Consider the following 27944-nt stretch of genomic DNA (forward strand, 5'->3'; position numbering starts at 1 on the left):
TCCTTTGCCTTCTCCAGCACAGTCACTCTACTAGAGGATGAAGTTAGAGAGATTGATGTGATTTCTCGCAGAGCCTGGGGTAGGTGGTTAGCACTTTACTGCACCAGGTTACGCTGTTGTTGGGTTTGACGGCGCAGGGGTCCGCTCGCAGCCAGCGTGCAGGAATGGTGTCGGCAGCTTGTGGCACGTCTCATCTCTGGCTTTCTCTGCAAAACGTTCCAGCATTTCTTCCCGCTTCCTTTTTGCTGCCAGCGGAGATGGGGAGGAGGCATCTTCACTGCAGGAGCAGGAATGTGGTGTTACCGCATTGCTGAGCGGTAACAGGGTAAGGGCAGGCACACCCAGCGCTGCGGGCACACCTCAGCGGAGGCGGAAGCTGAGCCAATGTTTCACATACTGTAGCCTAAGGGACAATATTTTTTTTACAGCTTCCCCATGTACCCTGTCTCTGAGCTCCTGATCCTCAGCTTGCACGCGCCCGTGTCGCTCGGCGCGAGGACGGGGAGGTAGGTAGCACACGTAGCGAAGCAACAGCAGCAAAGATCCGGAGTCGTCTGACGCGGTCTGCTGAGCCCCCCCGCCAGCGGGGCACAGGATGCGATCTGGGGGTCGTTTCAGTAAAGTAAATGGGAAAGGCTCGATGTAAGTTTTTCTGAGGATGGAAAACGGCATTTTAGCTGAAACGCAGCACGTGAGCGGTGCCCGGGAGCGCTGTGTATGGGGCGGGGGGTGGTGGTGGCGGCTGCGTGTGCGAGCTGCTCTCCCAGCTGCATTCACCAAACAGTCGCCAGTTTAAACAGATTTGTTAAAAACTTGTTTGCTGGCACAGTAAAAAAAAAAAACAAAACAAACAACCAACCACCAACCCCCCCCCCCCCCATTTACAATACTGTTTCTATTAATACTCATGTAAAGCAACAGTGACCACTGAAAAGCGTCAAGTGCAAGAGAGCTCCGAGTTAGGTGCGAAGGAGGGGAGAAGGGCTCCTCATCAGCTGGGGGCCTGGCTCTTCCACACTCCCAGGCTGATAACTAGAAACCATCCCGGTGCAATGTATGGAGTCCTTTTGGAAATCCTGGCACTTTTCTAGGTACCCAGACAAGAATTAAGTTTCTTAAAAAATCTGACGACTCTGACTTTTTTCACAGCTGGTGCGTTCACAGGATTGCGTTTTGTAGATAATCCTCAGGATCACCTTATGTAGTTTTGTGTCTTGAGGAATTCCGGTGCTGCAGGCAGGAGAGGGGCTGCGTGACTGAGTCTGCCTGTAAAGCCCCGTCGCGGTGCTCAAGGTCGCCTTCAGGCTGAAGTCCGATATGTGAGCACACTGTGATTATAACTCAGGTGGACATCCCTAATTAGGCTTCAAATGAGCAAGTTTAGGCGCTGGTAACGGTGCTGCCTTGTCACCACGATGCTAAGCATGATACGCAAAACCTGCCTGGGGGCGGGGGGTAACCATTCGGGTGTATCGCCCGATGGCGAGCCGTGCAGCGGCTCTGGACGGAGCTGCTTTCAAGCTGACTTGGCGATGTCCCGGCGGTGGCCGCGCGAGCCCCAGGCGGGGTTACCTACAGATGGGCTTTCGCTTGCTGGTTACCTGCAGAGCAGCTGGTTCACGCTGCGGTCATCCTCGTCCGAAGTGATTTATGTTTGCAGCCGTGCGCCCTGTCTGGGAGCTGTCATGAGTTATACGGTAACTGGGCGTGTATGTCTGAAGATCCCTGAATCACTCCCTTTATCATTACTGCACCCACAGGCACCTTCTCTCCCAGGTGAGGCTGCTGCATGTTAAAAGCCGGGAGAGGAGAGCGCCAAGGCTCAGAGGGCTCTCGCGGTTGCAGATCGGCTGCCGGGTGGCGCGGGGGGAGAGAGCCCTCGCTGCGAGCCGGGGACGCGTGGGACACCGCGGGGACTGGGGACGCTGCAGGGACCGGGGACAGTACTCGCGCTCCCGCAGGGAAGAGGGCAGGTGAGGCTGGGGCTGTTGGGGCTGTGCTGGCAGCTCTGCCTCCCTGGGCTCTCCCGCAGGGCTTCCCCGCAGAGACCCTGCAGGAGACACTTATTCTGCAGTGATTTTTTACGGGTTTCTTCTTTTCGTAGAACAAGACTTGGGGCTATCGTGTGTGCTGGTGAGTTTTGATCTGGAATCGAATCTGGAAACGCAGGGCAAAGGGTGGGGCTGGAGAACAGAAAGGGCAGCGTGCCGGGGACCAGGGCTGTGGGGTGCGCGTGGGGGGTGCGCGTGTGTGCACGCTCATTAGGGCATCGGTTCTGGGTGTGCATTGCGACCTGGCATGGGTGCCATCCCCCTGCCCGCTGCCAATCATGGTGCTGGGGGCTGCGGCTTCTCGATGTCCCCAGGGAGCCGGACAGTCAGAAATTACGGCTCTGCTGAGAGCAAGGTGCTGTGCCGGTGCCTGCGGTTCACTTCAGTGATAATATTAAGATCCAAAGATAGCGTTTGGGGAAGGGGGCAATCTTTTATACACTTTAGGAGAATCTTGTGTACGCTTTGTGAGTTAGATGAAAAGCTGGGATTCTTTGCAGCTCAAAAATAAATACAGGCTGAGCATCTGATTTTGCTCTTCATTATTCTTCATTTTTCACCCATGTTATTCTGTTGTAGATCAATTAAAATTATTTCCCCGTAAACTGAGAAGGAATGTGAAGGACGTGGACTGAGCTTTAGATTGGCATTTTCCGCTCATTTTTGCTCATGCTGCACATTCTTCCCTAGGCGTGTCCTTGGCGGTATGGAGTCTCGCTGCCAGCTTTGGCCATGGGCATTACTTGTCCTCCTGGGTAAGGCTCACCGTACAGTGTTTCTAAAAGGATATGGGGGGGAGCTGGCTAAATAGAAACGCTGCTAATGTAAGCTTTGTAATTAGCAGCAGTATCGTGGCAGCGGCTGGGAGACCGATGTTTGATAATAGCGCTGGCGTTTGGCAAAAGGCTGCTCTCTGACCTGAGCAACCGGCTACAGAGGCAAACAGGGGGCACCAGCCAGGGCTGTTCAGTAGGATGGGCGGGGAACTGAGCATCCCTGCAGCCCAAGCACTGCGGTCATGGCAAAGAAGAGTTTCAGAAATAACTGTTAGTACAAAGCACTTTGAAAGTGCCTTTTTCTTATTAAAAATAAAGGCAATTCAGGGGCAAAAGGCTGTGTCCTTTTTGGCACCTACATTTTGTAGGTTTGTCCCAAGCGTTGACAGTAGTTGGACTGCCGTAGAAAACGGCAGCCGTGCTGGTTGATGACTGCGTGCCGCCCTGACACAACCCCAAGTCCCGTTTTCCTGCTCTTCCAGCTGCCCCGCGGCCGCCGGGCGCGCAGGGAGCCTGCTCCCGGGGAGCCTGCTACCCCCCCGCCGGAGACCTTCTGCTGGGACGAGCCCATGACCTGAGAGCCTCCTCCACCTGCGGCCTCACCAAGCCCGAGACGTACTGCACGCCCCACGGAGAGGTAGGCTCGCCACCTCGCGTAGGGATGCTAACGCACCTGTCCTATCCTTCCTAGCCTTTTGCAGGGATGCATTTAACCTATTTCAGGTATTTATCCCGCTTCCAACCGTGTTGGGCCATTGCACCTTCCGTGGTGTCCCCTCGAGCCCTTCTCTACCATCCCCACGGTCGAGAAGAGGAGCTGGGCACAAACGCGGTGGCAGGGAAAGGGCAGCAAAGCTCTGGCGCGAAGCACTGGAGGCAAACCGGAAGCTTTTGCGTCCAAAATATCCCAAGCCTTCCTATCCCTGGCCTTTTTAGTTATGAACTAAACTTGTATTTCACTTGTCAAAAGTGGGAACGTTTCAGGTCTTTCACAAAGACTTGGAAAAGCTTCTGAACCGAACAACTGTTTTCAATTACGCTGGTTGTGCGGGGGCAGGAGATCGTGCTCGGGGAGCGGGATAACGTTTCAGCCAGCTGCGGATTCCCAGGCTCCAAAGCTGCCACCAAATTAGAGTTTAAGGATCAGTCTGCCTGAGCACAGAACTGAAAATGCTACAGGGGTGATGTTCCTGATGTGAGCACTTTTTAAAGCCTTTCTCTGTCAGTCTGGCAATGTTAACCCCGTCACTGCCGGGGGAGGAGCTCAACAGGGAGTGGGTTCAATGCAGGACAGGCAAAAAGGGTCTTGGAAGAGATGCTTGAGAGAAAGGAAATGGCAGACCTCTGGTGAGGCAGTGTTTTCTACAGTGAAGTCCAGCTCGAGTGAGTCAGCATTCTTCTGGTTTTCGTTCCCCTTCAAGTTGAAGGCCAAGATGTGGCAGTAAGTGCATGTGTTACAGAGCCGGTGTTCTCGCTGGGCTGGAGACTTTTTTGCTCCTCTATGGGCTCAGGGATGGCTGGGAGCTGTTGGTTGGTGTGAAACTGGGGCAGCTCCCTGGCCTGGATGGGCATGAGTATCGCGGCCTCCTGGGTGCTGGGCTGCAGCATCTGTCCTTCGTCAGGTCGTTCTCCAGGCTGACAGTTGCGGTCAGGCATTTCCTCCGTTCAAGCTCCCACTTGCTTTTCTCAGAACTCCTTTTGCTGCTCCCAGGGAGCGGGGCTCTTTGCTCGCCTCCCCAGCAAACCCCTGCTGTTCTCAAGGGTGCTGTGGCCCATGGACAGCAAAAAAAAAAAAAAAGAAAGCAATTATTTCTGCTCTGGCTTAATTCTTTTTTTCTTCCTGATTTCTGTTTATACTTGAGGAAAATTGTACATAAATGTACTTCTGAAATCTTAACACTGACTTTTGGTGGTGACTTTTGCTTGAAGAGGAGGCTTGTACTATGGGAAGCAAGTGTCTGCAAAACCTCGATGAAGCTGGTTGTCCCAATACCAGCTGGAGTGGGCTTGTTATTCCCTTTGCCTGACCTTGAGAGATCACTTGGAAGGGCCTTCAGTTGTGATCATCTGCATCACTTGTAATCTTCAAAATGGAGACTGGGTGCCTCTCCGATGGCTGTGATATACCTTGAGCAGAAATGATCTGTTCGGTGCAGAATTAGTGAGTGAGGTCTCGTGGCCGTACTGCAGAGGAAGGCAGATAGCAAGATTGCAGCAGTCTTTTGTAGTCTTAAAGTCCTTAAACTATTCAGTTTTCATATTCCTTATACCTTGCCTTAAAAGTACGAGGGTTAAAAGGGATATGGAACAATATGTTAAGTTGGATTCTCCAATTCTAGCTTTGGGAATGAGGTCTTTGCTTCCTTACATGCCCACGTATGTGATCGTTTCCTTTACTGAAATGAGAGATGCATCATTACTGCTAGGAAATTCCTCAAAGACCCTTATTTCTGTTCTGCAGCTGTGATGACTAATGGGAGTTATGAGTATACCAGCTCCTATTTTTGCAGGTCCCTATGCAGTGAGCATTTCCTAATTTTTTTCCTCCCTCTTTCTACTTCCCTAATTTAAGCAAAAATTAATCCCCTGAACTCAATTTTCCTATTCCCTCCCATCCCACAAAAAGCACATTTAACTTATTGACTCTCACAAGTCTTGCTCTTGTTTTGTTGCCAAATAGGTACAAATTTGGAGTCTGTTTTGCAATCTCAGCAGAGGGCATGGGACGAGGGGTTGCTCTCGCTGGCTGCCGGTGCCCTCGTGCCAGCTGGCGGGCGCACGCTGTCTGGCCTCGCTGCCAGCCCCCGCTGGCCCCAGGGCCCTCTTTTGCAATTCTGGTGGGTCACTTGCTGTGGGCATTGATTTCGGCCCCTGCTCCATTGTCTGCTCCATCTCCGAGTCCCTCTAACCTTTATACTGTGCACTGCTGATTGCCCCATCCCTTGGCTGGAGGCTTAGTCCAGTGAAATCCAAGAGGGACGCTCAGCATTGCCATTTATAGCGCAGGAGACTGCAGCGGTGATTAGAAAAGCGATGGGGGGTGGAAACCAGGCAGACCAATGTTCTGGCCTGGAAACCACTTAGTGCTTGGGAAATGGCTGTTGCGAGTAGAGCAGGGGAAGCAAAAGCAAGGGGGGAAACTGAAAATAAAAGAGAAAACATAAGTGAGCCTGGATTTGGAGTCATAAAGGCGCCGATGTGTGTGGAAAAACTCATTGACCGAGGTGCGATTCAAGGCCCAGTTAACTCATCTCTTCAGTTCAATGCGAAGTACAGCGCCTTGGTAGGAATATGGAGTAGCTCATGCTGCCTAGCGCTAGCCAAGGGAGGGCATGGTGTGGCTTTCATGCAGATTAGCAGGATCCCGGTCCCCTTGCCTGGCCCTTTGGAGTGACAGCACGAGGGCTGCGCGCCCCTTCGGCTCTTTGCCTCGCTACTGGCAGCAGCGGTACCCGCACCGTGGCGTGTTTGCACCCAGCACGAGTAGCACTCCTCTGGAGGGAGAGCGCTGCTTTCCTCTGGGCTGGTGCAATGCTTTCAGCATAAAGATGTTTTCAGAACTAGAAAATAGCTACAGACTTTTCCGGATGTTTTATTAATTTTGAAGAGTACCCAAAGCACCCTGCACATTGCTGTGAAATCTCTTGCTGGAGAATAGGCAAGAGAGGAGCGAAGCTGCGTGTCCTTGTGCTTGTGTTGCTGCTCCGTTTCCTGCATCCTGCGGTGGAGCAGTTTGTGTGCGTGGTGACTGCGTGGGTCCTCACGCCCCGACCCTGGGAGGCTTTGGATATTAAAATGCTGTTTGCATAAGGTCAAGGACCAAGATTTTCTGCCTGCTCTCACCTGCTTTTCATGGGCACTTGGTGGATATGAGCAACAAAGAGTGGGAAGTCGCCTTTATTGCCCCTTGTGTCGTGGTGACATGGGGTCATCCAGGTAGGAATCTAGACGAGAGGTACCCGAGAAGCCTAATCCCTCAATGAGTTAGTGGGAGGCAGTGTGAGCCCCTTGGGCAGGATTGCTCCCGGTGTGGCAGAGGATTCCTCCTGCTGACGGATGCTCGCAGCTGCCTGGCAGGGGTTGGTCTGTAGCATCTCTCCCTGTGGTGTCTCAGCACTGAGTTATCTTTGGCTGCTTCCAAAAATACGGGCCAATGCCTGCAAAAGAGAGTATGTGGAAGACTAATGCTTCTGTCTGCCTTATTGCTGCCGTCTGATGGTTACATCTGCTTGCCCACCTGCATGAGTCGGTCAGGGAGCTTGGTCCTGATCCAAAACCTGCTGCCTGCCAGGTGCTTCAGCGGCCCTAGGCATGTTGGAACAGGGGAGACCGTGCTGAAAAGCCACTGTGCCGCCCAGCTCGTGTGCTTTCTAGACCCACTTCATCAGTCAAACTCAAGTCTTTTACACAGAAAAATGCATCCACAAAATCGTGAAATAATTGTGGTCAGATGGGACCGCAGGAGATCCAACCCCCTGCTGAAAGCAGGGCTTCCAGCTTTGGGTATTGCTTCATAATGTCGAGGGTTTACACCGAATAATCTGTATTCCAGACCTGTTGAAGGTAATATGGGGCAGCTCTGTGTTTATCTCATTTCTGGCATTCAGACACACCCTGCTCTTTGCTGCAGGGATATGTCCCTACCTGTAGTGAATGTGCAGAAGAAAAAGCCTATTTCCCATTATATTTTTTCTCCTCCACCTCCCTTCTCTGTATCTTCTTTTGCCACATGACTGCAAATTGACACACATGCTGGGACACATCATGTCGTTCCCTCGCAGACAAGCCGCAGAGGCACCAGGACCCCGGCGATGGGTGCGGCGTGTGGCGATAAGCTGGTGCAGTATGGGGTTTGCAGCCTGTCGTCCTGGCAGATTTTAAATCAAGTTTCACTGAGGGGAGATGATGAGAACAGACGGGGTGAGGAAAATGGGCACCCACGTGCTTGCTCTTAATCAAGAGAAATGAACTTCTTTTCCTTAAACCCCCTACCTAGGATGTTTGTCCAGCTTGTGTCTTCCCCCAGCTCCGCTGCTGTCTCTGAATTTGGGGGTCACTGATAAAACCAAGCTGAGGGTCAGAGCCCTCTGTTCATGTTTTGAGCATAACCTCGGAGCTCGCTTCCCAGTGTCACTGTTGACTGGCCAAGCAAGGATGTGACATCAGATGTGACGGCTAAGAGATGCATCTATGTTTCAAAATGGAAGCACAGTCCAGTTTAGCAAATACCAGTTGCTGAGAAGTTTAACCACGCCGACAAAACCATGGGTAACTTCTACCACGTTTTCCCATGGAAAATGTACAGAGTACTTCACAGGCAAGACGAGCCCTGCTCCGTGAGCCTGGCGTAGCGATGTCCTACAGCTAGCGTTAACAGGGAAGGAAGGTGGGCTGGAACAGAGAATTGCATAACTTGGCTTTAACAGGTGCCTTTGTTCCTAAGGTAGTTTATTCTTGCTGCCCATCCTATTTCTTAATAGCCTGCAATCTCTCTGTATGCATATAAATTCCCACTGCCTTCCAGCTTGTCCCCAGATAAACTTGGAACGGTAATTACTGTCCCTATACAATATTAATTGTGCAAGACCACGCAAGGCTCTCGTATGGGGGGCTGCGTGCCAGGAGCCCGACTGACACAGTGCTTGTCGCTGACGCGGAGCTGGGTTGAATGCAGGACCACCAAGGTCTCCGCAGCTATGAAAGGTCTTCATTCCATGACTGGAGAGAAGCAGCTTCCCATTTTTGCTGATGAATAACTTCAGTTTATTTTGGGTTGCGCACCTATGCCAGGAGGTTTTATTTCAAGGGCTCTCTACTCGTATTAAAATGGCAGCTAGAGCTACTTAAAATACTTTGGTCTGAGTCCATCAGCTTAAAATTGTTTGCGGTTTTCTGCCCCTGCATGAGCGGGGGAGCATGGGAGGCTGGCCTGCAACTGGTTCACAAGGTCAGAGCAGGAGGAGAGCGGCAAAAACCCGCAGCGGAGCTGGGGAGAGCGTGCGGGCGAGGGCTGGGGCTGCACCCGTGTCGCTGCACGCACCGTGCAGAAGCGTCCCAGCATGATGTAATACGCGGGCACTTTTACAGAACTTGGTGGTTCTTCTACGTGGATTTTTTTTTTTCTTTTCCTTCCACCATTTATTTCTAAAGCATGAATCTGTATTCTCAACATGCTAGCTTTTCCTTTAAAACAGCTGCCTTCTGAATTACCTTTCCTGGAAGGAATTTTCTTTAATCTTTGAACCTCCATAACCTGTATTTTGGGTGACTCTTAAGAGCAGCCTGGGGGCACGGAGGGACGGTCAGTGGTTTCCGTGCAGACCTACAACTCCTTTTGCCTTCCTATTGGCCTTTGCAGCCCCGCATCCCATGCCCACCCAAACATGCCGGCTCTCTTTCGCCGCAGCAGCCCACGGGGGGACCACGTGCTGTGGGCTGGGGCTGGCCCAGGGGCCGGTGGCCCAGCTTAGACCGTGCCCTCCGTGCTTCCAGTTGTCACGTACTCCCGCAGCCTGGTCTATTCCTGGCAAGCCCAGCTCCGAGGGATCTACCGAGCCTGTTGCTATGCTGGTAAAAAAAGAAGGGGAGAGCTGGGGAAAGGTGTGCCTTGGAGACTCTCCCCTCAGCCCGGCGCTGGGCTGTCATTTTTGGTAATTCCCTCTGTCCCGAGGAACTTTGAGACACATAGGTCACAGTCGGTAATAGCAAATCCTCCTGTTGTGCAATAGAGGAGTTTCACAATTTGATCCAAGGACGTGAAATGAATTTTGCTTCCAGTGTTAATTTTAGCCTTAATTAAAAAGCGAGGGGGTGGGGAGAAGAAGTAGGCAAAGATTTTTGCAGGGAGCAGAGCCCCCGGGCTGCCTGGGGAGGGTCTCTCTCAGTTGAACCTTCGTTATTGCTTAGCACCACGTTTGAAGCGTGGCTGCAGCTTTATTGCCAACCTTGCATTGCAGCTACTGGGAGGCACAGGTGACTCCGGCGGTGTGAACGGTGAATAAGTGCGCGTGAATCACTCCTAATGAATAATTTAGCCAAGATTAACCTTTCCCCTTGCAGAAAGCCTTTCTTCTCCCTTTGCTAATCATGGTCAGAACTGCTGTGAAGTTTAATCATTATTGGGAATTGTTCACTAGATTATTTCTGTGGATAATTCCTGTAGGTTCCTGACAATTTGCTGCTAGTAGTCGTTATCTGAAATGAATTCTTCTGCCCGGACCTGATTATATTATTTCTGATTCTTACTGGCAGAGGCAGGAGGAGTTGGTAGAGCCAGGGAAATTGCATGATTATATACTTTAAATTCTTTGTTTGCTTACTCTGCAATATCGTTATAAATATTGTAGTTAGCCAACTCCTGTTCTGGGATATTTATAGACAGAGAACATAAAGACTGTGGAAAATGTTATGGAAACAGACCAGGTTTAAGTGAGGATCTCTCCTCAGTGTCTTCCCAAGTGTTGAAAGGTTCCCAGGTCTGGGGGGAGAGCAGAGTCAGGTCTGGGCTTTGCTAGGAATGAAACCGCCCCACGACCTGAGCTCGCACCAGCCTGCCGCTGCCCTCGCCGCGTGCTGCCCTCTGCTCCCGGGGCGTCAGCACGGCCACGGGCTGGGGGACCCGCCGGCCACCGTGGCCTGGTGCGTCCCAGTTAGTGCTTTCTGTTCAAAGCCAGCCTTTGCCTTGTGTGGTTTTGTGTGAGAGAAAGCAAAAAGGTAACTCTGGACAAGGCTTTCCATGACTTTTTTTTTTTTTTTTTAAGGAAAAAAGCTAGTTCTTATGTAGCCGAGTCCTTTTTTTGTAGAAATAGGAGTCTTGGCTGACTTAGGTGAGCCTGTTTTAGGACTAAGGAAATATGTGTGAACTGTGAATTAATCTTTTAAAGGGGAAACCAGAAATTTTGGTGCCACCGTCCCCCCCCGGCCACGACCTCCTGCTGCCTTTCGGAGGCACAGATGTCTCCCGACCCCAGCTTGTGTGTCAGGTTGTGTTTGGATTGGAATCGGCTCATTTGTGTAAGTATCGGATGGGGAGATTTTCACACAGAGGTGGATATGAAGTGCTTCTTGTCACTTGTCACCCGATGTCCCTGCTCTGCCACTGAAAGCTGATCGCATCAGTGGGGTCCCAAACATGCCCATGCCTCTGCTGTCACCTTATGCCTGCCCCAGGGACCGCCAGCCCTCACGGCAGGGTGTCCCGTTGCCTTCCCGGTGTCAGCTGTTAGACCTTGTGCCAAATGCGCTCCCCTCCTCTCCCTCAAACCCGTTTTGCTCCCAGGGCGACCTTTCTGAGCCGTCCTGCTCTGTGCCATCAAGACCAGCGCCTGCCATCGCTGGCAAACACTGTTCTTAATCTCCCCCGATTCCCTGGGCTTTGGGATGTGTCGGTGTGAGGCGCGTGTCCCACTGCTCCGTTTGGGAGGCTACTTTACTGCTCACGTCATCGACAACTTCAATTTCCAGTTGAAATGTTTCATGATCTTATCGCTCTCTACAACTCCCTGAAAGGAGGGTGTAGTGAGGGGGGTGTTGGTCTCTTCTCCCATGGAGCTAGCGATAGGACGAGAGGAAATGGGCTCAAGCTGCGCCAGGGGAGGTTTAGGTTGGAAATTAGGAAAAATTTCTTTACGGAAAGGGTGGTCAAGCATTGGAACAGGCTGCCCAGAGAGGTGGTGGAGTCCCCATCCCTGGAAGTGTTCAAAAAACGGGCAGAGGTGGCACTTGGGGACATGGTTCAGTCTGGTCTACCCTTGACTGGTTTAGTGTGGACTTGGTAGTGTAGGTTAATGGTTGGACTGGATGATCTTAAAGGGCTTTTCCAACCTAAACGATTCGATGATTCTATGTCACTTTTGCTTTCGGGACAGTGTTATCTGCAGCCCCTTGTGTTTGCTCCGCTCTGAGCGTGGCCGGTACCAAGCACTTCGGACGGGGCCTCCCCGCGTCCCCCGTGGGATGCTGCTGCGGGCTCTGTCATCACCTGCTATTTTAACATCCCTCTGGGACCTGCCCTTCCCCACCTTGGCCTCACCCGCGTGTCTCCCCTCCGTTTTGCAGTGGCCCTCGCCCAGGCTGCTTGCCCACCCCGTGCCCGCATCTCCTCTTGGCCCGTGTCCGGACCTTTCCCGCTCCCCCCTCTTGCTCAGTCTCCTTCCTGCTGCTTTCTACGCATTTCTGAGCCTATTCCTGTGCCTTGCGCACCCGGCGGCCCCGTGCTAGTGGCTGCACGGAGCGTTGCTTGGTTAGTCAAAATTTGGGTATTTGTTTGCTCCTCGGGGACCCGGTTTTCTCCCATCCCTGCGTTCCCCGTGCTATATCTCTGTTTGCTCCTTGAATCACTTGCTCAAGTGAAGGGCTGAACTTTGAGCCGCTCGACTTCCCTCCCGCTGACTTCTCACCCGCTGAGCTGTTTGCTCCCACTCTGCTCCCAGGGGAGAGCGCAGCGGGGCCGAGCATCGCCCGGGGCTTTTGGATGCGAGAGAAAGGCCCTTCTGTTCCCCCAAACAAACAGCCCCTCCACTGTGAGGAACAGGCAAACTGGTCCTGAAAAGCTGCAAAGAGCTTTCTATCAAGTGGTGTCACTGTGGAAAATGGTGGGTTTGCTTAAAAAAAAAAGGCATTTTTGATGGTTTGTCAAAAATGCATTTTAGTCAAAAGCATTTTGGTTTTAGTTTTTAGTCCATAAAAGTTGTGTTTTTTAACGAGGTGTGAAGGGGGCCACTTGAGTCCTGCGTATCAGTAGCCTTATTGATCGTGGTTCTCCAGATCTCTAACAAACCAGCTTTCCTGATGCCATTTGTTCCTCGGTGAGTCCACGCTGCGCTTGGGCCCCTCGCCTCCAGGGTCTGCAGCGGGGTCTTTCCCTCCAGCCGAGCCGGGGTGGTCGTGCCCACATGCCCTTTCTCTTCCAGTGGAGCATGAGATGCTGCCGGTGCGACTCGCGGCTGCCACACGCCTACAACGGCCACCGCGTGGGGAACGTCCTGTCCTCCGCCGGGCACTCGCGCTGGTGGCAGTCCCAGAACGGTGAGTACTGCGCGCATTGGGGTCCCCCTGCAATAAACCGCACTGCGGGGAAGAGGAGGAGGTGTTGAATTCAATAGATTGGAAAGAAAGGAGGAAATAAATGACTTGGCTCAGGCAGCGAAGTGGTTTATTTTCCCGAAGTCCGCAGCCTGCACCTCTGAAGCTGCCTCTCTGTGCCCGCAGGCGTCGAGCGCGTCTCTTTGCAGCTGGACCTGGACCAGGCGTTCCAGCTCGGCAGCATCCTGCTTCACTTCAGGGTTCGTGCGCAGCATCCCTGCTTGCGGGGAGGTCACGGACGAGGGTGGATGGGCCCCGCTGGCTCTCAGCGAGATGGGGGGATCTCGGCGCACGGCTCCCTTCGGGCTCCTGAGAGGAAGCGTGCCAGGGTCCCTATCCCTCCTTTTTCCCTGTTTTTCATGGCTGTTCCCCCGGGTGTTTTGGGAGGAGCAGAACAGGGTGGTGGGTTCCCACTGCGTGAACATCTGCTGAAAAATCTCCTCGGTGCAGATGCGTACTTTGTGGCTGCAGCAGGGCTGGCCGAGGGGAGGGGGACCCGGAGGCTGTGGGTAACCTGGAGGGGGGGGGATTGCTCCAGCAGCCTGCGGAGACCTGAGCCTGGAGGGAGGAGGAGGAGGAGGACAGGCATCCCCAGGGCGGGGTGTGCCATGTTACAGATGTGCCTCTCCCCGCTCTGCAGTCGCCGCTGCCCGCCGCAATGCTGATTGAGCGCTCCACCGACTTTGGCAAGACCTGGGAGGTGTACCAGTACCTGGCCTCCGACTGTGCCGCCGCGTTCCCCCGCGTCCCCCAGGGCTCCCCCGAGAGCTGGCAGGACGTTCGGTGCCAGGCGCTGCAGGGGTACCCTTTGCATGGGGGCAAGGTAGGATCTGTGGGGTTTTGCGGCAGGGGACTCCCACGTGTGCCCGTTCCCCCTCTGTGACCCTGGGTTCGGGGTGGGCGGCCTGCGCAGCACTGCAGAAATGCGTGGTGGCATGGAAGCATTTTCCACGTGTTACACCTGGCGAGGGATGGAGCCCGTGGACATCCAGCACTGCTGAGGGGAGTCCGAGGATTCCTGCTCCCCTGTGAGGAAAGCCCTCGCTGTGCTGTGAGAAGCGTGGTGTTATGTTGGTCTTCCTGCAAAATCCTCTGCAACTCTGAAGTCTTTTCTCCGTGTTGTGATGTTCTGCAGAGGCAGGTCCAGAGCACGTTCTGCCCAGAGCATGAGAAGAAAGTACCTTGTGTTTCCTGCTTTTTAACGTTTTTTTTTTTTTTTCCTTCTAAGGTGAAATTCAGCATCCAAGACCTGGCGTCTACCATCACTACCTCTTACAGCCAGACCGTCGACAGTAAGTGACCGGCCTCTTTCATCTCGAGAAAGAGAGAGGGGGACGAGGCACATGGTTCTTCCTACACGTGATAGAGGGTGCTGAGCTGGGGTGACCCCGCAGCGGAGCGGGTCCTGTGCAAACAAGGCCTCGAGCTGCATGTTGGGCTGCTGCCCTGGTGCCTCCGAGGCGTCAAGGAGCAGCGTTTGGTCTTTGCTGATGACTCGGTTCCTGCTCCTCATGCCGCTGCCTCTGTCTCTTGCTCCGAGCCCTCCACACAAATCGTAATGCATTTCTGCAGCCAGTGCCTGGGTGCCTGCTGCCCCTCACGCCCTCTCCTCGCTCCCCAACAGAGCTGGGACAGTTCACCAACCTGCGGATCAACTTCACTGAGCTCCCCCACGTTGCGCGCCAGGGCTACCACTCACCCAGCACCTTCTACGCTGTGACAGAGATGCGGGTGCTGGGGAGCTGCTTCTGCCACGGACACGCCGACCGCTGCGCCCCTTCGGCAGACCTGCACGCCGTGGTGAGTGTCGGGGCAAAGTTAAAAGCCTAGAGATGAGCTCTGTGGTATCGGACCATCCCTGAACCCCAGTGGGAACGTCAGGCTCTGCCACATGCCCAGGCATGCTCCTCGGGAGACCTTGGCTGGGATGCCCAGCACTGGGGTGTGGGAGTCTTTCCCCTGGCCAGAGGCTGCTCCTAATCAGGGGAAAACAATTCCCCGTCTTGCCTGCAGTAATGGGGTGGTGGCTGCGAGACAGCAGCCTGCGGTACCTCCATGGAACCCCCCTTTTTGTGTCGGGAAGAAGGTGGAGGGGCTTTGTAAGGAGTTATGAAGCTCAGTGGCTGTGGGAGGTCGTGCTCTGGGGGGGAGCTGCTCCTGCCAGCGCTGGGTGTCTCGGCTGGGTGGGGGACACGCAGAAGGTGCCAGCAGGCTCCTTCCTGCCCAGGAGGGTTTGCCAGCACGGGCTGTTTGCTGTTATGGGATTCTCTCGTCTCCAGTTTATGCTTGTCTGCTTTGCCTTTGAGCGTGGTGGAAGAGGTGGTGGGAGTTGCTGTGGGTGAGGAACAGCCTGTCCCTGATGCTGCAGCAGTGCTGTCTTGGGTGCTGGAGCTTCATCTCTGCTGGGGAAGGGTCTGGAGCACAGGCCTTGTGAGGAGCGGCTGAGGGAGCTGGGGGTGTTCAGCCTGGAGAAGAGGAGGCTGAGGGGAGACCTGATCGCTCTCTACAGCTCCCTGAAAGGAGGGTGTAGTGAGGTGGGTGTTGGGCTCTTCTCCCATGTAGTCAGCGATAGGACGAGAGGAAATGGGCTCAAGCTGCGCCAGGGGAGGTTTAGGTTGGAAATTAGGAAAAATTTCTTCACGGAAAGGGTGGTCAAGCATTGGAACAGGCTGCCCAGAGAGGTGGGGGAGTCCCCATCCCTGGAAGTGTTCAAAAAACGGGCAGAGGTGGCACTTGGGGACATGGTTCAGTCTGGTCTACCCTTGATTGGCTTAGAGTAGACTTGGTAGTGTAGGTTAATGGTTGGACTGGATGATCTTAAAGGGATTTTCCAACCTCAACGATTCGATGATTCTATCTCCACGCAGGGAATGGGGGCTGTGTGGGGGCAGGAGCAGGGTAGGGGGGTGCTGGAAAGGCAGTAGGAGGATGAAGCTGTGAACCGAGCAGTGACCATCCAGGAGGGCTAAAGCGTTGTCTCTGCAGCAGGTCCAGGGGCACTGCGTGTGTCAGCACAACACCGCCGGTCCCAACTGCGATCGCTGCGCCGCCCTCTACAATGACCGGCCGTGGGCACCCGCCGAGGACGACGATCCCCATGAGTGCCAGAGTACGGCGAGCCTTTCCCTCTCCTCTTCCTGAGGCCTTTTCTAAATCCTCCCTAGCTGTGAGCAACGGGACTGGGAGCGAGCTCAGAGACCTTTTACTGGGACACTTCGTGGGGCTGGATGTTAACAGGGATGTCTCTGCAAAAGGCACCCCGACACGTTTGCACCCTGGGCTTTGCCCCACGGGGCCGTGGCTGGGCGATGCCCCGGGCTGCGCCAGCGCTCGCCATGCTGTCCAGCTGTGCCAGCGTGGTCCTGGGGCGCTTAGCGGGTGTCACCGTGTCACGCGGGGGACTTGGGCACCCTCTAGTGCTGGAGCCGCCGCTGTTGGAGGGGTTTGCAGGTTGCAGCACGAGCTGGGATGTTTAGTTGAGGTTTTTTTTTTTTTTTAGGGTGCAACTGCAATGGTCACTCAACCTCGTGCCACTTCGACCCGGAGCTGTACCGTGCCAGCGGAGGGGCGAGCGGGGGCGTCTGCGACAACTGCCAGCACAACACCGAAGGCAACAACTGTGAGCGCTGCAAAACTAATTATTTTCGCAACCAGCGGCAAGATCTCGCCCATCCTGAAGCCTGCCTGCGTGAGTGCCTGGTTACCCGCTGCAGCACCTTCCCCAGATCCCCCCATCCGCCCCTCGCGCCCCTCAGCAGTGCTGTTTCTTGCACATTTCCAGCCTGCGAGTGCGACCCGGACGGCACCGTGCCGGGCTCCATCTGCGACCCGCTGACGGGGCGCTGCGTCTGCAAGGAGAACGTGCAGGGGGACCGCTGCCACCTCTGCAAGCCGGGGTTCGCCCAGCTGGCCAACGGCAACCCCATGGGGTGCCGCAGTGAGTACACCCTGAGACAGCCCCTGCTTCCCGGGGTGCTCCCACCCCGCCTCTGCGCTCAGCACCCTCTGCGGCTCTGAAAGGGACCTGGGTCCCGGCCAGCTTTGATTTGGGGTTTCCGAGCCAAAGGCCCATTTTGTAAAGGCTTATAAAACCTCCTTGCTTAGGCTGTGGCCTGTCTTGGGTATAAGTTTGGTAAAAAGCACCGGGAAAGCTGAGTTTGGGGCGCATGTAGGGCTGTAAGCCCTTTCCCAAGTGCCTCCGCGGGTGCGCAGGGCCCGGGAAGCCGCAGGTGATGCCGGAGGCGATGCCGTGCGGGCCAGCAGGGCTGTGCGCGGCAGAGGGCAGCCGTGGCTCGGGTCAGCATCGCGTGTGCGCCTGGGCTGGAGGGATGCTGAGGCCTCTTGGGCTGCCGAGTCCTGCTGCGGCGCTTGAGGAGGCAGCGCGGTGTTGGGGCAGGGGTGCGGGTCCCTTGTGCCCAGCTCAGGTGTGAAGGGAGAGACAGGAGGGCTCATCTCCGGGTGACTGCAAGGTCCTTCTGTGGACCTGGCTTCTGGGAAGCCGGGCTGGTGCTCTGCACCCGTTTTTAATATGACAAACCCCTCCCCGGTTCAGGATGCACCTGCAACGCGCTGGGAACGCAGCAGGACATGCCCTGCGACGACGAGACGGGGAGGTGCTCCTGTCTGCCCAATGTGGAGGGGAACGACTGCGACCGGTGTGCGGCCGAGCACTGGGAGATGGGGAGCGGCCAGGGCTGCCGGCCCTGCGGCTGCCACCCACACGGCTCCCGCAGCCCCCACTGCAACCAGGTACCGCCCAGCCCGCCCTCAGCGTCCTCAGGGTGGATTCGGCATATTCCAGCGATATTTCTTTTTCATTTCCCTGCCTTCTTTCACGTGTGCACCTGCAAGCCTTGCTCTCTTTTTTTCCCTGTCCCAACTCTGCAAACGCTGCTGTGAGGGGCTGCCCGGGGGCAGCGGGGGGGTCAAGCTGCACGGCCGAGAGTGCCGCTGCCAGCGGAGCCGCGTCCCTGCTGCGCAGCACTGTGCCGGGGATCGCTCCGAGCATCGAAACCACCGGCTGGGGCGCTCCGTTGTCCTGTCCGTGGGAGCCTCCACAGAAGGGCTGTGTATCCCCTAGCGTGTCCTGCTCTTTTCCTATTTCCTAGAAAACACTGTGATAGGCTATTCAGGAAAATGAAAGAAGGTGGTAATTATCGAGGGAAGGTTAAGCCATTTTAAAAGGCCTGATATTTAGTAAGGAATTCCTAATAAGAGATATTCACGCAAGCGAGGCAAGTTAATTACCCTCATTTGTCAATGAAAAGCATATGTGTCACTTCAGGCTTAAGAGACAACTGGGAAAATTAAATGTAAAAAAAAAAAAAAAAAACCAAGCCATGAGAAATTCTAAGAGCCAAAGGTGGGTCCCAAATGAGCTCAGTGCAGGGAGGAGACCTGAGATGGCAAACTGGCTGCTTGTGGGCGATTCCTTTGTCTTTGCAAAGCAGAATTTTAAGCTTTGTTTCAGTGCGTGGGCTGTTTGGAGACTGTTTGCGTCTCCATGGCTGAGCCTGCAGCCTGGCAGGAGCAGCACGGGCACGTCCTGGGACACAGGCTGGCTGGAGAAGATTGTCCATGTGCTGGCTTTAGTGCTCAAGAGCAGTGGAGGGGGGGCTTTCCCAGGAAAGCCTCCAGAGCTGGGTCTCCCTGATGTGTTTGTCTTTCCTCAGTTCACAGGACAGTGTCCGTGCAGAGAAGGCTTCACGGGACGGACGTGCTCTGCCGCGCAGGAGCAGGTTTGCCCAGATAGGCACTACGGAGACGTCCGGGTAGGGTGCACAGGTAGGGAGCATCCATTGCATTTTGGCTTGCTGTTGCTTAGCACTGTGAAATCCCGGGTTATCTGGGAAAGAGCACCTGGCCCGTGTCCCAACATCAGCATTTCCCACGCTATTTCGCAAGAGAAATTTCCTCTCTGGAACAGCTTCTTAGTTAATCCCTGTTGTTATCCCTCATCTCCAGGTATCCACTAGTCCCCTCCCAGCAGCCTTGGGCGAGCCCCTGGGCCGTGGCGGTCAGGGGCTGGGCTTGGGGCTCTGCCCGTGCCACCTCCTTCCCAGACGCTGCAGGGGCTGACGGGTGGGGTTGGACTTCAGATTGTGTTGGCATCCCATTAACAGGGTCTGAGATAGATATATATATAGAGAGATATAGATTAAAAAAAATATAAAAATATAAATAAAAAAATATATGTGTGTATATATATATAAAAAAAATTATTTCCCCCCCTGCCTTTTGGTGGACTTCACCTCTAGATCTCTCCACCTTTCTATCCCCCAGAGTGTGACTGCGACTTCCAGGGCACGGAGGATGTGGGGTGTGACAAGACCACGGGCCGATGCCTCTGCCGCCCGGGTGTCACGGGCCCCCGCTGCGACCAGTGCCAGCGGGGCCACTGCAGCACCTACCCCGGCTGCGAGCTGTGCCACCCCTGCTTCCGTGCCTACGACGGGGACATCCAGCGCCTGCACCTGCGCCAGGCTGGCCTCAGCAACTCCACCTCCCGGCTGCCCCTCGGGAGTGGGGGGTCCCGCTTCGGCGCCCGCCTCTCGCAGGCGGAGGGCAACGTGCAGCAGGCGGAGGGCATCCTTGGCCGCTCTTCCGCGACAGAGCAGAGCCTGGCCCAGGTGGGCAGCGCGCTCGCTGCGATCAGGTGAGGGTGATGCTGCTAACGGGGCGCATCCCTTAGCCGGGAGGGGTGCTGGCTTTTTTCTGCGTGCTCACTCCACTTGTCACGCTGAGCAGCTTGCACGTGTTCTGCTTTGTTTCTGTAACTGCAAATCCGGCTCCATTCACGCGGTGACGGTGATGCAAGAGGGCAGCGCTTCCACGTGTACCTGTCCTGTGCAGAATGTTGCGAAGGCGGGAGGCCAGCGGACAGGCTCCGGGTGGTCGGCACCTTGCCCGGTGCCCACGTGGGCACGGCGCTGCGAGCTGTGGCCCAGCCCTGCTCTCTGCTGCCTCTGCAAACGTGCGAGGCCGTGGCGCGTCCTCAGCCATCGGCTCTCGGGGCTCCCAGGTGCCTCTTCACCGGGCGTTGCAGCGTCCCAGCACGAGAGCCCCCTGCTCTCTGTCTACAGGTGCTTTGCTCTCTACTTGAACTCACGTTTTCTGCTTTTTCTCTCCCAGAGAGCAGGTCCGAGGTATAAATCCTGACCTTCATTTTCTGGATGAGACTGCCTCTCTGTCGAGGGTGCTCGAAGCCCTCAGCAGCAGCTTGCTTATCACTAATACCCAGTATCAGAGCAAGAAGGCCCAGTTTGAAACCAGCCGCAGCACAGATCTGTCAGGTACAGTGCTGTAGCTGTAATAACTCTTAATTTGCAGCCGTTAATTTACCTCAACGTGACTGTGCCTGGTGGTTTCCCACCAGCCGGGTGGATGAGATGGAGTTTTTAACCTGCTGTCAGCTTAGGAACAGCAAATACATCTTCCCTCCCCAACGAGAGGGATGCTTTCTACCCAGCTTCTGGTCCGTGACCCAGGATTTGACGCTATCGGGTTATTTGCTCCAGCGTTTTGGGGCTGGGCAGCTTGCTCCGCAGGCACCGCGTTCCTGTCCCCCGGCCAGCACAAACTCTGCTGCCGGGGCGCAGCGGGAGCGGTGGGATGGGGATCCCCGCTGGGGTTGTGTCACCGAACCTGGGAGGAAGCTGAGATAATGAAGGCTGTGCACAGATGGAAGGGATGGAGGGGTGGGGAAGGGAGCCAGGCGGCTGTCAGGCGCTCAGGGGAAGAGCTAATTAAGGCCTGTGATGGTGCTGGTGGTAGGCTGCCATTGTATCCCTGCTACAGCTAATGCTCTCCACGTGCCTTGTTGCTGCCTCCCCCTCCCCGCTGCAGCGCACGGCTCAGCCGGCCGGCGACGTGCGAGCTGCGGCCAGCGGCCGCTGCCTGGGCAGGTTTGCCTTGCGCCTTGCCATCCGAGCAGGGCTCAGAGGTCCGTGTCCTGACTGCTCCCCTTCCAAGCTGTGCTGGAGGGGAGTGGTGTGGCCGGCTCGGGAGCCAGGGAAAGGGCTCCGAAAGCGCCCTGTCCCGCCCTGCCAAAGCCCTTCGGGGCTGCACGGAGCAAAGCCCAGGAATCCAGCATGTGCACGTCGTCTTGCTTTTGTTCTGTTTCAATCTTTTAGCCCCAAACCAGAGTTCAGTCCTTCAGGAAAGCTCTGTAGCTCGCTGAAGGAATGGCTGAAAGCATCTGGAAATAAAAGGAGCTTTTTCATTGTGCCGTAGTGACTAATCGCTCCGGCTCCCTCCTCTCTGCACACATCCACTCGCAGGGTATAGTCAATGCCTTCGTTTAGGTAGCTATGCTGCATTTATGAGTCACGCGTGCATTTGTCATTTATCGGTTTTATTCCTGCAGGAGCCTTCAAGACAATTAGATCTGCTTACCAGACATCCAGCAATGCTAGCAGCCTCGTCGCCGGTGCCTCCGGGCTGCTGGCCGAGTCCCGGGAGAGCCGCAGGAGCGCCATGGGGCTGGAGGGGGGGCTCGCGGAGTCTACCTCCAGGCTGCTGACCCTGAAGGGCGAGATAGCCTCATCTCCCAACCTGACCCCTGTCATAAATAAGGTGAAGATACAAAGTGGTTTTATGGCTTCCCCGTTGCGCACATCTAGTTTTCAGGAGGGGCCCGTAGTGCTCAGGAGGCAGAAGTCTCACCCTGCAGTCATGCATCTTTCCTCAAACAGTCTGGCATGGCACAAGACAAAGTCTCTGTCCAGAGAGACTCATAAATGGCATCCAGGCGACCTGCTGCTTTGGGACGTCAGTGGAGAATTGTCTGAGCATCCCTTGCCTGGGGATCGCAGATACCGAAGCATTGCCCACCGCCCCCTCCCAAGCACGCACTTTTTCCTCCAAGGACTCTCTCACGTGTCAGTTCTTGTATTTCAAAGACCCACTTAATTTCTGGATGAGGTTTCTTTTATTTCTCTGTTGCTGCTTTGTTATTGCCATGGAGATCCGTTTCGGTGTCTCCTAATGCACGGTTGCTGTGGAGACCACCAACCTCCCCTCTTTGCTTTTCAGGGCAGCAACACATTCCCAAGCGACCAGCCTGCGCTGGTGCTTGCACTGGCTCTGGGTTTGCACGTGCCCCTGCTGCAGTGCACTCTTTGGTGGGTGGTAACTCACCAAGATGCCATGCAATTAAAATCACTGATGTCCAGGCAAGAGAGCAAGGTCTTCTCATCCCATTCTCTCTTCCAAAGCAAATTTCCCTCGTGGCAGGGGAACCCTGTCCAACCTGTGCAAGAATTTCTGTCCTGAGAGTAAATGGGACGTTTGCTCTGTGCAGACATGCTCTGTTGCTCTTTGTGAGCTGCTGGGGTTTAGCTCTTGCGTTGCTCTCGTTTATGCTCCGGCTTGGGGTGACGAGGAGATGCAGACCTTGTGTTGCTGTCTCAGGTGTGGGCATTCAGCACTGCCGTACCTGTGTGTAGCTCTGGCTGCTCGTCTCCGACACGGTCATGGTCTCTGGTCATTTGGGCTGTGCTGCATGCATTGCCGTCACCCCGTCAGGAGGGCTGGCTCCGTCCCTGTTGCCGTGCGGAGCCCTGGCTGCACAAGCCCAGCAAGTTCCCCAGCTCCCTTGCTGAGGGTCCGTCGAAACTTTGGCCCCTGCGATGTGCTGGTTTGCCTTCCCGAGGGCACCGAGGCCTCGGCAGTGAGGTGAGTGCCCTCGCTGCCCCACCGCTCTCTCCCTCTCCAGATCTGCGGTGGCTTCCGAGCGGAGACGTGCACGCCTGCCCGCTGCGAGGGGCTGCTCTGCCCCCGAGATAACGGCACTGCCTGCGGGGCCGGCCGCCCCTGCCGCGGCATCTTCCCGCTGGCGAGTGGGGCCCTCGCCACGGCCGGAGAAGCTGCCAGGGAGTTCCGCAGCCTGAGCGCCCGGCTCCGGGAGACGGCGCAGCTGGTGAGTGCGGGCAGCGCTGCCAGTCCCGCGGCCGAGCCCCGCGCTCGGTCCTTCGGTGCCAGGCAGCAGAGCCTGGGGGGGGCAGCTGTGGAAAGAGTGAACTGTGAAGAAATACCCAGTCTCAAATTCTATTTGAGACATGATCTTGCAAAGGTAAAGTGAGTTTTCAAATTTGTTCAAAATCCATTTCAAAGGTGTTTTAAAAAGCTAAACTGTACTGCCCCTGTTTGAGAGCTTACTTTGCAAATCCAACGCTCAATCTTTAACATTTACCATCCTTTAAAGTAGTGGCATGTTAAGAATGGGGAATAGCGTAATTTCAAAGTGCCTTGCGCGGTTCACTCAGAGTTGAGGTAGGGCTGCTGGGATTCCAGGTCAAGAAGAAATGGCTCCATCAGGATATCCTTGTTTGCAGATTGAAATGACAGAGACGTCTGCAAATCAGATTCAAAGCAATACTCGGCAGCTTGTGGACCAGATGAGTCTAACAAGGACCCAGATAGAAGGAGATGTCCAGCGCATCCAGCAGTTCATCCAGCAAGTCCGAAACTTCTTGTCAGGTAGTGCTCTGTGAGGTGTGAAGTATGTATGTGCAGCTTGACTTGTGCACAGAAAAGAATATTTTTTACACTGATATTACGTGTAAGAGCATAGTACGAGGGAGTCAGCTGAATAGCTCACCCCAGTTAAACTCTTGGATATCCAGTTTATCTGCACATGGGTATTTATGTAGCAAAGGTAATGCACGTCCTCTGAGACGGCAAGGCAGGCTTGGATAGTGTCTTCTGAAAAATGGAGAAGACATTTCAGCAGTACAAAAGTCCATGATTTTGTCAGGAGTTGCAGTTTGGCCAGCTGACTTGCTCAGGCTTGACTGTGCTGTTCAGATCCACCCAAATTAATCCTGGCTGTTTGATCTGTGTTGGCTTCCCTGGGATATCACCGGGCAGACCCTCCCTGCTTCCTTCTGGGGACGCTGGGGGCCATCTGTGAGGTCCGTGGGGCAGGAGGTACCGCACAGCCTTGACTTTCTGTGTGCAGGGCTTCATGGAGGGGTCTTGCAACATCCCCCCTGTGAACTGCTCTCAAATATTACCTCTAAAATGATGAACTGAATTAACATAAGTGGAAAGCTGTGATAGAGGAGGTGGTCTTTTGTCTGTAGCACAGACAACAGCTTGCTTTGGGTCCTGCTCTCTGCCGCAGAGCCTTGTGCCGTCTCTGGGGCTCGAGGACAAACCCATCCCTGCGGCTGGTGCTCTCCGAAGATTTGCAGTCAGCCTTGACCTGATGCAGAAAAGTTTACCGGCAACGCTCGCTGACCAGAGATAAACATACAAATCTTCTCTGGATCAGACTATTAATCAGTCGAGAATTCCTTGTTGTCCTATAAACCAATGGGATGACTTATTGTTCGCAGACAGATTGTAATAACATAATGAGCCTCATGAGCATTAGCTGAATAAGAAAATCAGATCATTTGGTGCTGCCTGGTGTTAATGATGAGTGAAGATATTTCTGAGCTAATTGCTGGGCTAATGTCCCTTGGGCTTTGCCTGCCTCCGATTCCTCAGTTGTATTATTTGTGAAATAAAAAAATAAAAAAAGGCTCGTCTTGAAACACAACCTCATCTGCTCAGTGAGGTCCACCCGACTCTGCTCTGGGCTTAGCCATGGTGTTCTTGTCACCAAATTAAAGGTATCATTTTGGTACTTTCCTGCAAGTTTTGCCGATGTGAATGAGAAGTACGTTAAATTCAAGGGGATTAAATTCAGGGTGGATCCTGGTAGCTGTCTGAAATGAAGAGCCTGTGTGCGTGAGAGCACACATGGCTGGATGCCTGCCCCCATCCTCCCTTGCATTTGAGCTCCTGCCTTTCCTGTCTCTCGTTTCCGACGCTGTCTGTCTGTTTGCTCTGCAGACAAGGACATGGACCCTGCCACTATCCAGGAAATCAGTGAGTACGTTCTCTCCCTACGTCTCCCCACGGATGCTGCCGCAGTCCTGAGAAAAATGACCGAGATCCAAAATTTGGCGACTAAGCTGCAGTGCCCGGAGAGCATACTTGCCCAGACAGCCGAGGACATCGCCAAGGCCAAGCAGCTTCAGCAGGAGGCAGAACGAGCCAGGTCGGTTGGGGTTCAAGGGCTTTCGGCAGCCGAGGGTCACTCAGCCGGAGTGAGTGTGGTGGTTCTCAGTTGGGTTGAAATCTCACTCTGCTGGAGCTGTACCGACTTGCACAATATGAAGCTTTAGCCTGGGATCTTCCGTGTCCATGCAGTGCCTAAAAGAATGAGTCTGCAGACACCTCCCTGGTGCCCCAATACAAATAAGAATTCTGGCTGCCAAGAATAGATCGTGTTATAGATACTAGAACAAGAAGGTCTTTACCAAAAGTAACGGAGGCTTTTCTCTATCTCGTGAGTCCCTGTGATGGGAGATGACAGGGTTGCCCTGGTATTACTTGATATTGGTGACCTACATCCTAATTGCACAAGAGAGCATGAGGAGATTAAATGGGCTATTTGTTTTCTGGGTGAAAGTTGGGAGGATTATCCCATGGTCCCTTAAAAAGGAATTACAGAGTGTCCTTGCAAATTTGGAGCATCTACTTTGTCACATGTTGACTTGCAGCAATATCCCAGCGAGAAGGTTAGCGGGATAAGTATGTAAACTCCTTGATAGTGTCTGACACCTGCTTAACCTGCTGGAAGTGATGAGACAAGGGAGTCTGGCTTCCTGCGGGGAGCTCTGTCACCCGGCCTGAATAGTCCTACTGCAAGCAGAAAAGTGTTCATTGAAACTGGTTCAGTGTTATTGCTTTCCCTTCAGTACTCTTCCTTGCACTACTTACAAAACAAGTGTTTCTAAGTAGTTTAAAGGAAGGCTTTTCTCTCCGCTTCTCGGTTTGTTTCCTCTGCTTGGGGTTAGGAAATGGACGTAACACTTCTCTTGAAAGGAAACCTGCTGGAGTGCAGTGTGTCCAGATGTGTGGGTTTGTGGCTTTTCGGGGAGGGAGATTGCAACCTTCTCAGTAACAATCCTGTCTTGCTTCTCAAGCTTCCTTATTTAGCCTCTGCAACCTTGACTTCCAGCCCGTGCAATTATCTACACTCACTCCTGGCTGTTTTCCACGTTTTCCCAGGAACCGGGTGAACGCCGTGGAGGGCAACGTGGAAGAGATGGTCGGGAACCTGCGACGAGCCAACATGGTGCTCCTGGAGGCCCGGGGTGCTATCAGGGGCTCTGGCTCTTCCCTCCGGTTCATCCAGGAGCGTGTCGATGAAGTGAGTGATGTGCGGTGACTTCCCAAAAAACGGTATCGTGCCCTGCTCACCGCTCCTTTGAAACTTCCCCACTTGGTAGAGTCCTGCACCAGCACAGCTGGGAAATGGGATCTGGTGAAGCTTTTGCTGTAAAAATCTCTTCTTTCTGCCATGCCTCCCTTGTGTGCTTCTCCAAACTCCAGTCACGGTCCCTGCCGGAGCCTGCTGAGGCAAGCCCCGGCGCTGCCGTGCTCAGCTGCGCAGGGAGCAGTCCCTGCTCCCGGCCAAAACCCCGCTTCTGCGATGTGTCTGCCAAGCACCGTAGCTGGTCCTTGTACAGAGGAAAAAACCATTAGGCGTGGGGTTTGGATGTCATTTCCTCCTTAATGTGGAGCACTCTGCTTTTTAGATTGAGGCTGTTCTTGGTCCGGCTGAGAAGAATGTGAAGTCCATTGCGGGCCAGCTGGATGGGCTGATGGAGAGACTCTCGCAGCTGCAGCGCGGAGTGGACCAGAACCGCCTGCGGGCCACCGACGCACAGCAGACGGCCAGGGAGGCGGGCGAGCAGGCCAGGAGCGCGCAGCAGGTACCGCGCTCGGGCACGTTGCCGGCCAGGGCGGTCACAGCTGTGCTCCGCTCCCCTGCTGTCATTAGACAGTGAAGCCAGCTGTGTCCTGGCATGTTTTTGGATGAGGCGAGGAGGCTTTCCCGTTCGGGCCACGGCTCGTGCGTTGTCGTGTCACTTCTTGTTAATCTGATGCAGTATCCCACTACTGGATTTTTCCAGGACCTTTCTCAATCCTAATGCTTTTTGCTGGAAACTTCTCTCTGCTGTATGTCCTGCCTGAGGCAGAGCAGCCCATGCAGCTCTCAGTCAGCATCTTTCGGAGTGCATCACGAACTGTTACGCGTTTGCGTAACGTTGTGGCAAAGTTCTAGTGCAGTACCCGTTTAAAATGGAGTCAACATTGGAAAATCTCCTTTCCTCCACTCTATTTGCTTGATCCTACCTGCACTCCTTATTTGCTTTTCCACAGGCTTTCGAACAAGTGAAACAAATGTACGCTGAGCTGAAGGGAAGGATGGAGCAGAGCCCGGCTCTGGGAGAGCATGGCAGCAGGGTGCAAAGCATAGACCTGCAGGCACAGGCTCTCTTTGAGGAAATTTTGGCCATGATGGTCAGGATGGAAAGTAAGACTCTTTGTGAACTCGGTGTAATAATCTCACGCACTGGGGAAGAGCTTTTGACTCCCAGCGGGGTGAGGGAAAGAAATTATGAGGAAGGTGACATACTTCTGGCAGTGAGATGGTGCAGATTTGGGCTGCATCTGTTGGTGCTGTGCCAGTAAATTTAGAATTTGCAAGGGTGCATGGGTGGCTGTGGAAGGGATGCCCTGCCTGTGATGCCAACGTGCCCCCGTTCTCCTCCACACACTCACTTCCATTTTTAAACGTTCAAAAGTAATGGCTTTGGAGCAATCGGGTTTTGAGGGGGAAAAGGGGGAATGCAGGAGGAGGAGGAGGCAATATTTGTTTTCCTTGCCCCACCAGAGCTGTGCAGGAGGGAGGTGGATGCTCAGTCCAAGCTGCTGGGGAGGGTAATGGCCATGATGCCTTCCTCCTGTCCGATCTCTCATCGTGTAACCCTTTCCTGCCCTCTCTCCTCAGCTTTAGAGAAGGAAATTCAAGAAAGCAACAAGGCTTGGATGTCCAAGTCGGCCAGGCTGTTGGGCCTGGAGGAGCAGGTGGGAAGGATCCGGGATGCCATCAACAAGCGAGTCGCCTACTACGAGAGCTGCTCCTGAGCGAGCTGCCCGCGCTCCAACGGCACTGCCTTCCTCCTCTGCA

General features: G+C 54.4%; 1 protein-coding gene across 1 annotated transcript; it reads left to right on the forward strand.

Moving 5' to 3' along the window:
- The first annotated feature begins 435 nt into the window (after window positions 1-435).
- On the forward strand, window positions 436-27901 carry LAMB3 (laminin subunit beta 3). The gene is given in 26 exon segments (XM_075722400.1): window positions 436-506; window positions 1579-1675; window positions 1677-1697; window positions 1777-1973; window positions 2742-2806; window positions 3310-3464; window positions 12739-12853; window positions 13037-13110; window positions 13551-13733; window positions 14139-14202; window positions 14535-14710; window positions 15896-16019; window positions 16410-16598; window positions 16692-16847; window positions 17463-17659; window positions 18583-18694; window positions 19193-19565; window positions 20042-20202; window positions 21276-21484; window positions 22626-22829; window positions 23245-23389; window positions 24752-24959; window positions 25976-26117; window positions 26506-26682; window positions 27134-27287; window positions 27765-27901. Coding segments are annotated over 26 exon segments (3906 nt in total).
- The last annotated feature ends 43 nt before the right edge of the window (window positions 27902-27944 follow it).

This window comes from Pelecanus crispus, chromosome 17 (assembly GCF_030463565.1).
Source record: "Pelecanus crispus isolate bPelCri1 chromosome 17, bPelCri1.pri, whole genome shotgun sequence".
NCBI classification, from domain to species: Eukaryota; Metazoa; Chordata; class Aves; order Pelecaniformes; family Pelecanidae; genus Pelecanus; species Pelecanus crispus.